General features: G+C 37.7%; 1 protein-coding gene across 1 annotated transcript in view; it reads right to left on the bottom strand.

Annotated features, from left to right (window-relative positions):
* Positions 1-10,705: 10,705 nt before the first annotated feature.
* DSCAM (DS cell adhesion molecule) overlaps positions 10,706-14,940 on the bottom strand; it is a 229,988-nt gene continuing 225,753 nt past the window's right edge. The window contains exon 9 of the mRNA XM_072615767.1: positions 10,706-10,923. Within this exon, the coding sequence (XP_072471868.1) occupies positions 10,718-10,923 (206 nt within the window). The 3' untranslated portion in view covers positions 10,706-10,717. The remainder of the gene's footprint in view (positions 10,924-14,940) is intronic.

Raw genomic sequence — 14,940 nt, 5'->3', positions numbered from 1 at the left:
AGATCTGTTTATGACAGGATGTCCACAACCAGAATGGTGGGACTTTTTTCTTATCTTGATATGCAAATACAGAGGAAAATAGACATCCTGGGATCTTAATTTCCAACTGATTGTATCTTGTCAATTGTCTTATTTCACTGCATTTACAGCCTATTCAACTGAGGAAATTCCATTCTCATGGTATAGTTAAAACATATGGGGGCCATAAATCTGGGGTCACAGATAGCCTGGGATTGTCCTAAAGCATATTTAAATCTGGTCATCTTTGTACCAGACAGTCAGAAATTTCCTTCATGACTGAAAACTTTGTTAAAGAAAAGGCAACAGGCTAAATGCATGTGTTATTATTTAATTAATTAATTTCCTTTAAAGAAAACAGTAACATAATGCACTATGGAGTCAGAAAAATATCCTGACTGACTCAGTACAGAAATTGACTGTCTTAAATACATTTTACTGTGAGAAAGGAACTCTCCTAGTTGAACAAATCATAAATTTAGTAAGGCAAGGCAATTAACAAAGTAGTGTCAATTGGTTTTATAATCCCAAGCTGTGTGAATTTCCTTTCCATAGCATATGTCTGTGACATAAGATAAGGAGAAAATCCCACCACTCTGATGGCAGGCCTCCTGCTGACACAGGAAAGGGTTTCTTTAACAAAATTTCAATTGAAATTACAACCCAGGACATCTGTGTTTATTTCCCTTATCACTAAAATGCCAGGAGAAGGGTCTCCTAAGGAAATTACTAAGTCAGCCCTATTTGCTTCACTGACAAAAGGCATTCTCTGAGTTTACTTAAGATAACAAAGGAGATTATTACATCCAGACTCTTCTTAATTCAAGGTTTGGCCCTTATTAAAGTCCAAAATTTATATTAAATATTATCTATATGTATGTAAATATACACATATACACACATATACATATGCCTGTTTGCCTCTTATACATACATACATACATACATACATACATACATACATACACACACATGCCTGTTATCCTCTTTTAACTAAATTTTCAGGTTGACACACGTAAAAGCAATTTTTAACATTCATTTTTTAAAACTATGAATTTCAAATTCTCTCCCTTCCTTCCTTTCCACTCCCCTCATTGAGAAGTCAAGCAATTCAATGTAGATTATACATGTGTAATGTAAAACATATTTCCATATTAGTCATGTTGTGAAAGAAAACATGGATCAAAAAAATTCAAGAAAAATAAAGTAAAAAAAATGTGCTTCAATCTGTAGTCAGAGACCATCAGTTTTTTGTCTGAGGATGGATAGTATCTTTCACCACAAGTCCTTCAGAGCTCTCTTGGATCATTGTATTGCTGAGATAGCTAAGTCATCCACAGGTGATCATCTTACAATATTGCCCTTTATTTCTTATAGCACAATAATATTCCATCACAATCTCAAAGCACCATTTGTTCAGCCATTCCCCAGTTGAAAGGCATGCCCTCACTTTCCAATTCTTTGCCACCAGAAAAGAGCTGTTGTGAATATTTTTGTATATATAGGTCCTGTTCCTTTTTTTTTTTGACCAAGTGCTTAAATGACTACTGTGTATAAAATATTTGTTCTGCTTCATCATAGAGGGCAAAATTAGGAAGACTGAGTCAAAAAAGAAGGGCAGACTTGGGATCAGTTTCAGGAAAATTTCAGTAACAATTAAAACAATGCCAATATGATAATTGATTTTGGGAAAGATCTACTATTATTCTGAGCTACAGCATCAGAATTCTCATCATTTGCATATCTAGCATGCAAGGCACTTGCCTTTCTGGGTTTCAGTTTCCTCATCTTTAAAACAAAAGGTTTAGACTAGGTCAGGGGTTCTTAAATATTTTGTGCATGTTGTTGGACACATTTAGTAGTCTGCTGAAACATATAGATTCTTCTGAGAATAATGTTTCTGAATGCATGAAATGACCTACTTAAAATTGCAAAGAAAAATAGTTATCACTTCCTTTATTTAATTCACAGACTCTAGGTTAAGAACTCCTGGTATAAATGATTTCTAAGATCCCTTTCTATTTTGGGAAATGCTAACTAAAAAGTTAAAAATAACCAACAAAATCTGGCTCAATCCTATTCCATTATAATTACTTTTTCATTTTTCTAAACTTAGACTACAGTGAGATTTTAGGGTTTTTTAAGACTGTCAGTAACTTAGATTTTTTTTTCTGCTTAAGCATTTTTAGGTTTTGTGTATGAAAAGTAGTGGAACATAAATATCTTGAGGGCATGGATTTGGTATCCTTAAGACCTACCACAGTATATTGCAAATAGTAGAAATTCAATTCATGTTGGTTAAACTTATTTGCTGAGAACACTGAGTAGAGCTCTATGGTCTCATTTCATATTATATGATAATGTAAGTCAGTATAAGCTTGCAAGACAAAATAACAAAAGAAAATAATCATGGAAGCATTCATAAAAAAAGAAACCTTCCTGATTTATGTGACAAGCCATTTGTTATCTAATCATAACCTATTTTAAACAGGTTTTATTTCACTTCATTCAATTTGAAGAAAAGATTACAATCAACCACCCACTGATACTAGGGCATCTCTGCTTCTCACTCTAAAGAGACTATTAGGGTGAATTTGCAGAGTTTGAAAAATGTATTATATATATTTAATTAATAGAAAGAGATCCCATTGAGTACTGTTACAGGAAGTGGAAAAGGTGGCTTGGAAAATTATTTGATTTGAGGATTGATGGTATAGGACATGCAGAAAGGGAATAAAGTAACAGGATTGACATGAATATCTGGGAAACAGCTTCCTCATCTTTATGGATTATTTTTGAGAAACATTACAGATTATCAAATGCCAAGAATAGAAAATTGTTAGAGGTAACATGAATGGGCCAGAATGTTATCCTAGAGCCTTATCATTCTACTTTATTGTATTTCAGAAACAATAAGTGCCTTATTAGCTATTTGATTAAAATTCACACTTAATGCAGCATATGCACATATGCATGCAAACACACATTTTGTGCTTCTAATAATAATGGGAAAATCTGATGCAGAGATCAAGGGAATTAATCTTGTGTGTATGTTCACATGTGCACACCTTTGTACGAGTATAAGCTAAGAATATAAGCTTCTGTATTTGTTATCTGAAAGCCAAATAATTCTTCATTAGATTCAAAAAGTAACAGATTCTAAAGAACTTCCTGCTTTGATTTGATAAGGAATGCTTTTTTTTATTATAGTAGAAAATACATACAGAAACCACTTAGACCTTGTGCAGAACTGACAACAAAAAAGACTGCTTTTCATTATGGGTGTGGAATCACTGAAATCTGTATTTAAATATATAGAATAGATGTAGGGCAAGTATCAAATGTCATTTTACTATTTGAGAGAAATGTTAATGACAGTCTACCCTACTATAAAAATTTCATTTGAAATGTCTAACTGCTTAGGAATTACTTTACCATGAATAGGCCCCATTTCTCTGTAGTTTATGGATTTGTAAATCTAGTGAAAGAGAACTCTGAATTTGAGAACTTTAACTGACAGCTAGCTAATGGACCTGGTAGCTGCCAAGTGAAGGAGTCTTTCCTAATATGGGTAGAGATCGAGTATAGTCAGCCAGAAATCCACCCTTATAGTCTTTGACCCAGTGGTTCTACTTGCTGAAGTCAGAGGCAGGATAAAGGGAGTAGATTTGGACAGAGATTGGAGGAGCTCCTATCAAGCTTGGAAAGCTCCTTGCTTCTTTCCTGTAAGTGTTACTGGGATGAAGAACAACTCTTAGCCCTGAGGGAGCAGGAGTTATTACTGACCCTGTCTCCAGAAGCTGAGGTTGTTCCCTGGACAAGTTCAAATAGAAATCTCAAGAGTCCTTGGAACAACGGCTGCTGAGAGGTGGATCTAATGAAGTCAATACTTCCATAGTATGGGGGAGCTCTGAGGATTTATGCTAACAGAGTCAAAAGTTTTTGAGCCTCTAGAGGAGGACTGTGCTTTGTTGCTTTTTAAGTGGCTGGGATGGGTTCCTATTTATACCAGGCCTTTTAAAGATGAGTTCCCCTTTCAGCTAGCTTGCCAATGGGGATCTCTGAGGGAAAGGAGTAAAGTTACAAAAAGGAAATGGATTTATTAGATTGAGTGTCTATAGTTTCCCCAAAGCCTGTCATCCTCTACTTCCAGTCAATCTCAGGAGCAAACTGTTCTTGCCATCTGGATGGGGTCCCACAAGAATGATATCCTTATTGCCATTACAGCTGTGGGCTGTATGAGGTTGGAGGCAAGACTGGAATATCTGTGGTTTAGGGTGCTGTGATCTCAGTTTGAAGAGGGATTCAGGGAATGGGGAGAGGATTCACAGAGGGTATCTATATTTAGCCAGGTGGATAGAAGGGGAATAACATCATCCTCAGGAGGAAACATAGTTCTTAAAATATAGGGTTCATGAGAAAGCTGTTGATAGTCAGGTTTTGGGCGTGTTAATAAAGGAAAATTCAGCACTAGGTCAGTAAGTTCCCTTCAACCTCACTCAGGCCTGGGATACCTTCTAAAACTCCTGCTCCATTAGGATCATTCAGGCATGGCTACAGAGGGCAATGCATGGAGGACAGCTGTATTATGGGTTCAGTTTCTTGATAGGCTGTTTCAGCAACTTCTTGGACCAAATGAAAAACCTTAAAATTACCCAAGCTTGATCATATGGTTAACATTATATAATATCAAGTGGTGTGTGTGTGTGTGTGTGTGTGTGTGTGTGTGTGTGTGTGTGTGTGTGTGTAAAAGAGGTGTCTTCTCTAGTGATTGAGGTTAAAGGAGCTGGAGTTCTTCCACATAGCAGCTCTCATTACAACCCTGCGAAACAAAATCTATTTAAAATAGCATATGATTAGAAAACAAACAGCTTATCACACAAGCCACCAAGGTTTCTTTTCTTATGAATCTGTTTCTACGATTATTTTTTTTTTGTTATTTTATCTTGCAAGCTTATGTTCAGTTATATTGTTATATAATGTGAAATGTGAACATAGACCTCTACTCAGTTTTCTCAATAAATAAATTTAACCAACATGAATTGAAGTCCTGCAATTTGAAGTCCTATACTGTGGAGGTTCTCCTGGTCCTCCTACTTACCAGACCACTCTTCAGTCCCCCTTTCTGGCTCCTCATCCAGGTCATACTCTAACCATAGGTGTCCTACAGGACCCTCTTCTCTTCTTCCTCTCCGCTATTTCACTTGAAGACCTCATTAGTTACCATTTTCTATGCTCATGATTCTCAAATCTATGTATTCTGCCCCAATCTCTCTGCTTTCTTCCTGTCTCACATTCTCAACTGCCTTTCAGGTATCTCAACTTAGATATTCAAAACTGAACAAAATAAGTTCATCTCTTAAGTCCCCTTAAACTTTCCCCCTCTCCAAATTTCCCCAATACTGTCAAGGATATCATCACTCTACTAGACTTGCTCATTATCTTTATGCTCCAACCAAACTGGAAAATGCATCTTCTCACTTCCATGCATTTGCTCAAGTTGTTTCCTATTCCTAGAGTTCCCTCTCTACTCAAAGAAAATATCACTTCAGTAAGCTTTCCCTGATTCCCCTAGTGGGAAGAATCCTTTCCCCTCAAACTTTACATAAAATTTTGTTTGGTAATTCCTTAATATACCTTAGTATACACACACACACACACACACACACACACACACACATATATACATATGTAGATGTATATATTATATAGTATCAGCTACATACACTCATATAAGATATGCTCAGACACATATTAGCTATTTGTGTGTGTGATCTCCATATGAGATGGGATTTGGGGACAGTGAACTGAGTCTTATCTAAATTTTGCATTTTCCTTAGCGCTTTACTCAATTACTTGCAAAAAAATAGGTACTTAACAAACAAAACAAGTGCAACCAAGGTTAGAAGGAAAGCAGACAGCTGGGTAACAACTTTATAGTAAAGTTCTCTGATAAAGGCCTCATTTCTCAACTATATAGAGAAAGGAGTCAAATTTATAAGAATACAAGCCATTCACCAATTGATAAATGGTCAAAGGATATGAAAAGCTAGTTTTCAGATGAAGAAATAAAAGCTATCTACAGTCATATGAAAATGTGCTCTAAATCACTAATAATTAGAGAAATGCAAATTAAAACAACTCTGAGATACCATATCATAGCGATCAGGTTGGCCAAAAAGATAGAAAAGGGAAATGAAAAATGTTGGAGAGGATGTGGGAAAATTGTTGGTGGAGTTGTGAACTGATCCAACCATTCTGGTGAACAATTTGGGACTATGCTCAAAGAGCAGTCAAAATGTGCATACCCTTTGTTCTAGCAATACCACTAACTAGGTTTATCCCAAATAAACTAAAAAAAGGGGGGAGGGCCTACTTGTGCAAAAATATTTATATCCACTCTTTTTGTGGTGGCAAAGAATTGGTGAATGGCTAAACAAGTTGCACTAAAATATGATGAGCAGGTGGATTTCAGAAAAAACCTGAAAAGACTTAACATGAACTGATTCAAAGTAAAGTAAGTAGAACCAGGAGAACACTGTACACTGTCACAGCAACATTGTATAAAGATCAACTGTGAAGGACTTAGCTATTCCCCGCAACACAATGATCTAAGACAATTCTAAAGGATTCATGACGAAAAAGTGCTCTTTCAGAGAGAGAACTGATTGAATATGAATGCAGATTGACATGTAATATTTTTACTTCATAGTTTTTATCTTTTGGTTTGTTTCTTCTTTCACAACATGACTAATATGGTTATACGTGATCGCATACTTATAACCTCTATCCAATTGCTTACCATCTCAGGGAAGGAAAAGGTGAGGGAGAAAATTTGAAACTCAAAATTTTTAAATGAAAGTTTGTTTGGTTTTACACTTAATTAGAAAAAAATAAAATGCTATTTAAATAGATGCTTAATAAATATACTTAATATTGAATTAGAGGCAGTAGATTGAAACTACTCTTTGTAGATCAGAAAATGGGAGAAGAGAGGGTGATTGTTTGACTTGGTGGCAGAGTCAATGCAGAGTCAGCTTAAAATAGAAGAACATTAAGCATGTGTATAGGTTGAGGTTAAGAAATTAACATAGCAGAAAAGAACAGAGATACTTGATGAAGAAGAGATTATTGGAGCCAATTCACAGAAGACATGGTATTTTTTTTCCCAAAAGTACAAGGGAAGGAGATAATTTTAAAAGGAGTTTTTACAAACTTTCTTCAAACTGTAATCTTTTTTTTGTTTCCAAGAGCCTTCATTACCTATAATCACTGTCCAAGCAAACACACACTAATATCCAACCCTAACAAGGTTGGTTATATCATGAATATGAAAAGGTGGCTCTAATGGAAAATATTTAGAAAATAGATGAGGCCAGCATGATCTTTCCAATATTCCCACAGTAAGACTTAACCATGTTTATTTTCTGAATTGATTAGACCTTCTTATTGGATGTTCAAGTTCCTAACATGAGTAAAAGTCCATTGCTATAACGTGCTGACTTCTCTTGTAGGAAGCAGAAAATTTTGATTACTCAAAAAAGGAAAAGTCTGCAATCCCTCTCTTTTATGATTTTGAAATGCAGCTTGTCTTTGCTGACAGAGAGACTTTGGGAGAGGAACAATATTAACTCCAAAGTAAGAAGAGGAAATATAAGAAAACATTAAAAAAGATACTAGTTATAAAATATAGGACAAAGTGGCTTACTGATCAATAAACAATGAAAAAAACTGTTTTAAACAAATGATCTTAACTAACCTTGTTCTGTGCAATACAATGAAATTTCATGCAGTTACATGGTGAAGTATATAAAGCACTGGGCCTGGAGTCATGAAGAAACAGTAAATGCCTCAGGCATTTACTAGCTGTATGACCGCAGGGTCGCTTAACTTCTGTTTACTTTGATTTCCTCATCTATAAAATCGGGATGATGATAGCACCTACTTCGCAGAGTTTTTGGAATTATATCTATTTGTTCCTGTTAACATGGGCAAAGTAATTTTCAGGTTCAAGTTACATTCCTGATCATTTTTCTTTAATGGGAAAGGGAGTATCCTAAACTTAATCCAAGGTTTAATTTCCTTCCCACTCGATGCCACTTCCAATGAGCATACATACACACAAAAATAAAGAAATCCATTTATCCAAATGAATAGCAAAACAGACATCAGGTAGTATACATATATGAGGAGATGCACCAGACAACACAGATTAAATAAGCTATCCTTTTGGGACGAAGATAATGCAGTTCAACCAAGAGAGTCCCAGATCTCACCCAAAGAGAAATGATTCAAGTCTCTCGTGTAGCAAACATGGGACAGGGACATGATAAATTGACATCTTCTCCAAATTTCATTTCTTTCCAGTGTCTTTCTTTCCCTTCAGGAGCTTGAAGAGATATTGGAAGGAATGACATGTTTTCTTTCCTGCTTTTACCAAATCTACCCTGCTAGCTGTACACATTGAGTAGTCAAAACAAATCAATAAAGATGGCATCCAGCGCTTTGAACCACAAATTACACAAATAGGGAAAAGATAAGGTTTCTTCCTTACTCAAGTAAGGAGATAATCCAGGGACTTACGGTAAGAATGTTAGCAGAAAATACAACTCAGGCATAAGAGTTTTGGATACAGATGCTCTTAGAAATAAATTACAAGCTGGTGAGACAGGCAAATCATATGAGGAGCAAAGTGTCAGTAAGTGTACTTTCTTTTTTTCAGATTACTGGGGGCCATTATTGATGAGTTGAGTTCAAAAAGGTCATTTTACCAAATGATCACAAGAAGAGGGAGTTTCCTCCCCCTCTCATTACACTATTAACTTACTCTGGCTTGCTGAGTATTTCTACCTGCTGCTTACATAAAAAATGGTGAGTAAATATTTCCTTCCTTTAAGGAAATTCTGGGGATAGGTAAAGTATATTGTTCATTAAGAGTACCTTCCCAAAGCAATAGGATTAATATTTGTCTGCTTTTCCCTGATGCAGCTTCTCTCCTCTCCTCCCCTACAACTGATTATCAGGGTGTAGGATATGGCTTGAACAATCTTCAGAAGTCCATCAAGTTTGAAATACCATTTTCTACAAAGCCAGTTGCTGTTCAATTGTTTCAGTTTTGTATGATCCTTTGTGATCTTATTTGGGGTTTTCTCGGCAAAAATACTGGAGTAGTTTGCCATTTCCTACCATCTATAAGGATGCTTTCCCTAAAAAGAGAAAAACTGTAAATTCATTGACCACCGGTTCCACCAGCGGGGCTTCCTAGCCACCTAAGAGCCTTAACAAATCTCAGATCCATGGAGTCTGGGTGTCTCAGACTTGGTGGATTTCTCAAGACCATCCAAAGTCACCATATCTTTCATCCTGAAAACCAGTTGTATTGATATATGGAAACAAGGAAGGAGCAAGTCCAGAAAAAGCTAAGTGCTACTGTATCTTTGTTGCATATCCTTGCCTTTTAGAGCGAAGTAATTCTTTTGCTAACTATTTGATGACTTATTTAATGTCAACATCAAAACTGAAAGGAGTGCTAGTATTAGAGCCACCTTTGACATACTCCAAATATAATTTATTGATTGTCTTTTTAAGGATAACTTAAAAATATAGACAGGCATTCTGGTATACAGATTCACTTCCTCCTCTTTACCTTTCATGGTTGACCTATTGCATAGTTTCATGTTTAGTCCCTATTGGGGAGGTCACCACTTGTTCTAAATGACTAAGGTTTAGTCAGTATGTAGCTTGTAATTTTCATGTTTCTTTTCTATATCAACAGAGGAATTAGATTTCTTGACAGCAATTTTTATAGATAGAAATAACAGTATTTCTTTGCTGTAAAGTGGGATTCAATTAGTTTAATTTCACTATAAATTCATTTATCCCTAAAATACTAAAAGAACTGATATAATGCATTCAACTTTAAAGTGACTCAGTAGCATGAATCCCAAAGATGACGCTGAAATAAAGCTTCAGTGTATTTTTTGCTATTTGGTTGTCAGGATTATGGTTTCATAGTAAGTTTCAGAAGAAAATCTATGTGCATTATATATGAAAAATAATTTCACATATAATAAGGTATATAAAAATGGAACTTTGAAGAGAATTATTTCCATCACCAATTTGTAAGATGTTCTCACAATGGTACTACTACAGTAAGACTGTAGGTGCTAAAGATATTAGAGACAAAAACATGTTAGATTTCTTGTAACCTGTACCAAGTCACTATTTTCAATGGAAAAGGGAAAAAAAACTTAGTTTCACACTATTTGTTATTGTTCAGTTGTGTCTGATCTTGTGGATCATAACACACTAATATCTTTCATGGGGTTTTCCTGGCAAAGATACTGGAATGGTTTGGCATTTCCTTCTCCAGTGGATTAAGACAGACAGAGGTTAAATTACTTGCCTAGGTTCACACAGCTGGTAATTGTTTCAGACCAGATTTGAGCTCAGGTCACCCTGACTCCAGGCCTATTAGTCTATCTGCTGAGCCACCTTTCATAGCATTTAAGACATGATAAAGGTTTATTCAAAAGTGTTAATATTTTACTAATTCTCTCTCTTCTATCTCTCTCTCTTACTTTTTCTCTCTCTTTTTCTCTCCAGAAACAAGTATGTACAGAGGGAATTGGGGAAGTGGGGAATAGATAAAGGGTAGGGACAAATGTATAACTCACAAAAACATAGTACAAGAAAACTTTTAGATATTTAAAAAGGCATTTTTTCTCTTACTTTTAACAGTGAGGTACATGGATTTGCTGACATCTGCTCCCACATCATTGCTGACCTTGCAGAGATAGTATCCACTATCCTCTTCTACAACATGTTTAATCAGCAAAGACCCATTTGTGAGAACCTGGATACGCCCATTTAAGACGATTGGTTGGAACTGAGGAACGCCAGCACCTAGAACAGGGTGAAAAAATGAGCAAATAACGGTCACTTGAAAGTAACGAGATATAAAAATGAAAATTTACATCAATATACCAGACAGATATGTGATACAGCAACCTTGCTGGCTGTGTACCCACTCAAATAAAAATGCTGTGGGAAGAAATGCATTGGTTTAAAATGGCAAGAAATCAGATAGTGAGAAAGACAGTCTACATATAGTTTCTGGGTAAAAAAAAGACCAATTTTAAAATAAAATGGCTGATGCATTATTGAAACTGAACAACGAAGATAAAAAAGGAATAAAAATTGGACAAGCATAGAAATAGATACTTCTCTTAGCCCCAAATGAATTTGTTATGGTTAAAGGAAATAATTGTGACCGAATAAGGACACTTTAGGGGTGTGGATTCAAAGGTCATGTTAAAGTTCCAAAGAGCATGTGTACAAAATGCGTAGTATTTTGAACCAGATGTGAAAAACACTGAGTACTCATTAGGATAATTTCAGTTCTATTTTATTTAACAATAATTATTTAGACACATATACAGAACTGAGTAATAACAAAAGATAAAATGATAAATCCAATAGCAAGAACATATTGACAATCTTTATAATTGTGATGTGAAAAGATTGTGTCTTTTAACATATTTATCATGTGTTCTGAAACCATCTCTGAACCACATCCTTTTAAATGTTAGTTTCTCAATAAATTTGATGTGTCATCTGTTTTTATAAATATTGAAAGGGAATTTATCTGGCCAATTTGAAGGGTTTTGTTTGTTCTTGTTGGGGGCAACTCCTTTGGCTTGGAAGCCATATTCTTTTTTAGCAGGTGGGTCTAGGCAGAATCATTTAAATTTTTATTTACCTTTGAAGTGCCTTCCTAAAAAATTTCATGTTCCGAGGGGCGGAGCGAAGATGGCGGAGTAGAAAGACGCACATACACATAGCTCCAAACCCACAACCCATAGAATGGCTACAGGGAAGTAACTCACAGCGAATTCTGCACCCAGAGGCCACGGAATATTGGAGTGAGGGAGATTTCTGTTCTGGAGAGACCTGCAAACCTCTCGCGGGGGGTCCTTCGTGCTGCGGACTGGGCGCTGGGACTGGGAGCTGAGTGCAGCCCTGCCGCGGCCACAGCACCGAGAGGAAAAGATCCGAGCGGGCTTCAGGGACGGGATCTCCAGTGGCCACGCGGGTCCCTCCACCCACAGAGGGACCTGCAAACCTCTCGCAAAAGGTCCGTCGCACTGCAGAGGCGGAGCCCAGCCCAGAACTGCCGTGGCCGTGGCACCGAGAGATACAGATCCGAGCAGGCTTCAGGGGCAGGATCTCCAGCAGCTGCACAAGTCCCTCCACCCACAGGTGATGGGGGTCGGTGAGAGAGTCTCTTTGGCGGGTTGAGAGGGGAGTGGGGTGCCCCCATAACTCAGGCCCCCCCCGCCCCGGGAGGTAGAAGCTGAGAGGCGGCTGCAGACAGGGGCTCCCCAAGGGGGCAGGAGCCTGGATCCATTGTGGAAGGTCTGTGCATAAACCCCCTGAGGGAACTGAGCCTGAGAGGCAGCCCTGCCCCCACCTGACCACCTGAACTTAATCTCACACTGAATAGCAGCCCTGCCCCCACCAAAAGCCCTAAGGCTGGAAGCAGCATTTGAATCTCAGACCCCAAACGCTGGTTGGGAGGATCAGGAGGCGAGGTGGGTGTGAGGAGAATATTCAGAGGTCAAATCACTGGCTGGGAAAATGCCCAGAAAAGGGAAAAGAAATAAGACTATAGAAGGCTACTTTCTTGGTGAACAGGCATTTCCTCCCCTCCTTTCTGATGAGGAAGAACAATGCTTACCATCAAGCAAAGACACAGAAATCAAGGCTTCTGTGTCCCAGCCCACCCAATGGGCTCAGGCCATGGAAGAGCTCAAAAAGAATTTTGAAAATCAAGTTAGAGAGGTGGAGGAAAAGCTGGGAAGAGAAATGAGGGACATGAAGTCAAAGCATGAAAAGCAGATCAGCTCCCTGCTAAAGGAGACCCAAAAAAATGTTGAAGAAATTAACACCTTGAAAACTAGCCTAACTCAATTGGCAAAAGAGGTTCAAAAAGCCAATGAGGAGAAGAATGCTTTCAAAAGCAGAATTAGCCAAATGGAAAAGGAGATTCAAAAGCTCACTGAAGAAAATAGTTCTTTCAAAATTAGAATGGCACAGATGGAGGCTAATGACTTTATGCAAAACCAAGAAATCACAGAACAAATAGAGAAGAATTGAAAAATGGAAGATAATATGAAATATCTCATTGGAAAAACAACAGACCTGGAAAATAGATCCAGGAGAGACAATTTAAAAATTATGGGACTACCTGAAAGCCATGATCAAAAGAAGAGCCTAGACATCATCTTTCATGAAATTATCAAGGAAAACTGCCCTGAGATTCTAGAACCAGAGGGCAAAATGAATATTCAGGGAATCCGCAGAACACTGCCTGAAGGAGATCCACAGAGAGAGAGACTCCTAGGAACGTTGTGGTCAGGTTCCGGAGCTCCCAGGTCAAGGAGAAAATGTTGCAAGCAGCTAGAAGGAAACGGTTCAAGTGTTGTGGAAATACAGTCAGGATGACACAGGATCTAGCGGCCTCTGCATTGAGGGATCGAAGGGCATGGAGTGGGATGTTCCAGAAGTCAAGGGAACTAGGACTGGGACCGGGAATCACCTACCCAGAAAAGCTGGGTGTAATACTTCAGGGGAAAAATTGGTCTTTCAGTGAAATAGAGGATTTTCGCATATTCTTGATGAAAAGACCAGAGCTGAAAAGAGAATTTGACTTTCAGGCACAAGAATGAAGGGAACCATGAAAGGGTGAACAGCGGGGAGAGGTCATAAGGGACTTGCTGGGGCTGAACTGTTTGCATTCCTACATGGAGGGATGGTGTTTGTGGCTCTTGGAACATTTTAGTATCTGGGTACTGGGTGGGATTGCACACACACACATGCACACATGCACACATACATAGAGACAGAGTGCACAGAGTGAGTTGAGGAGGATGGGATCATATCTTAAAAAAAAAAATGAAATCAAGCAGTGAGAGAGAAATATATTGGGAGGAGAAAGGGAGAAACTGAATGGGGCAAATTATCTCTCATAAAAGAGGCAAGCAAAAGACTCATTAGTGGAGGGATAAAGAGGGGAGGTGAGAGAAAAACATGAAGTCTACTCTCATCACATTCCACTAAAGGAAAGAATAAAATGCACACTCATTTTGGTAGGAAAACTTATCTCACAATACAGGAAAGTGGGGGATAAGGGGACAAGCAGGGTGGGGGGGATGATAGAAGGGAGGGCATGGGGAGGAGAGTGCAATTCGAGGTCGACACTCATGGGGAGGGATAGGATCAAAAGAGAATAGAAGTAATGGGGGACAGGATAGGATGGAGGGAAATATAGTTAGTCCTATACAACACAACTATTATGGAAGTCATTTGCAAAACTACACAGATCTGGCCTATATTGAATTGCTTGCCTTCCAAAGGGAAGGGGTGGAGAGGGAGGGAAGTAAAGAAGTTGGAACTCAAAGTATTAGGATCAACTGTCGAGTAATGTTCTTGCCACTAGGAAATAAGAAATACAGGTAAAGGGGTATAGAAAGCTATCTGGCCCTACAGGACAAAAGAGAAGATGGAGACAAGGGCAGAGAGGGATGATAGAAGAGAGAGCAGATTGGTCATAGGGGCAATTAGAATGCTTGGTGTTTGGGGGGGGAGGGGATAAAAGGGGAGAAAATTTGTAACCCAAAATTTTGTGAAAATGAATGTTAAAAGTTAAATAATTAAATTTAATTAAATTAAAAAAAATTTCATGTTCCATTAAAAATGATTAATAGTTTATGTTTTATGTTCCCTATGTTTCTCCAAATATGCTACCCCTCTTTTCTTCTCCTAAATCCAGCCTTATAACAAAGAATAAAACAAAAAGGGAAGGAAAAGAAAATAAAATCATCAAGCCCAACATATATACAATGTTTCTCATCCATAGTC

Source organism: Notamacropus eugenii, chromosome 5 (genome assembly GCF_028372415.1).
Source record: "Notamacropus eugenii isolate mMacEug1 chromosome 5, mMacEug1.pri_v2, whole genome shotgun sequence".
Lineage (NCBI taxonomy): Eukaryota > Metazoa > Chordata > Mammalia > Diprotodontia > Macropodidae > Notamacropus > Notamacropus eugenii.
This window is presented reverse-complemented; position numbering and strand designations above follow the sequence as displayed.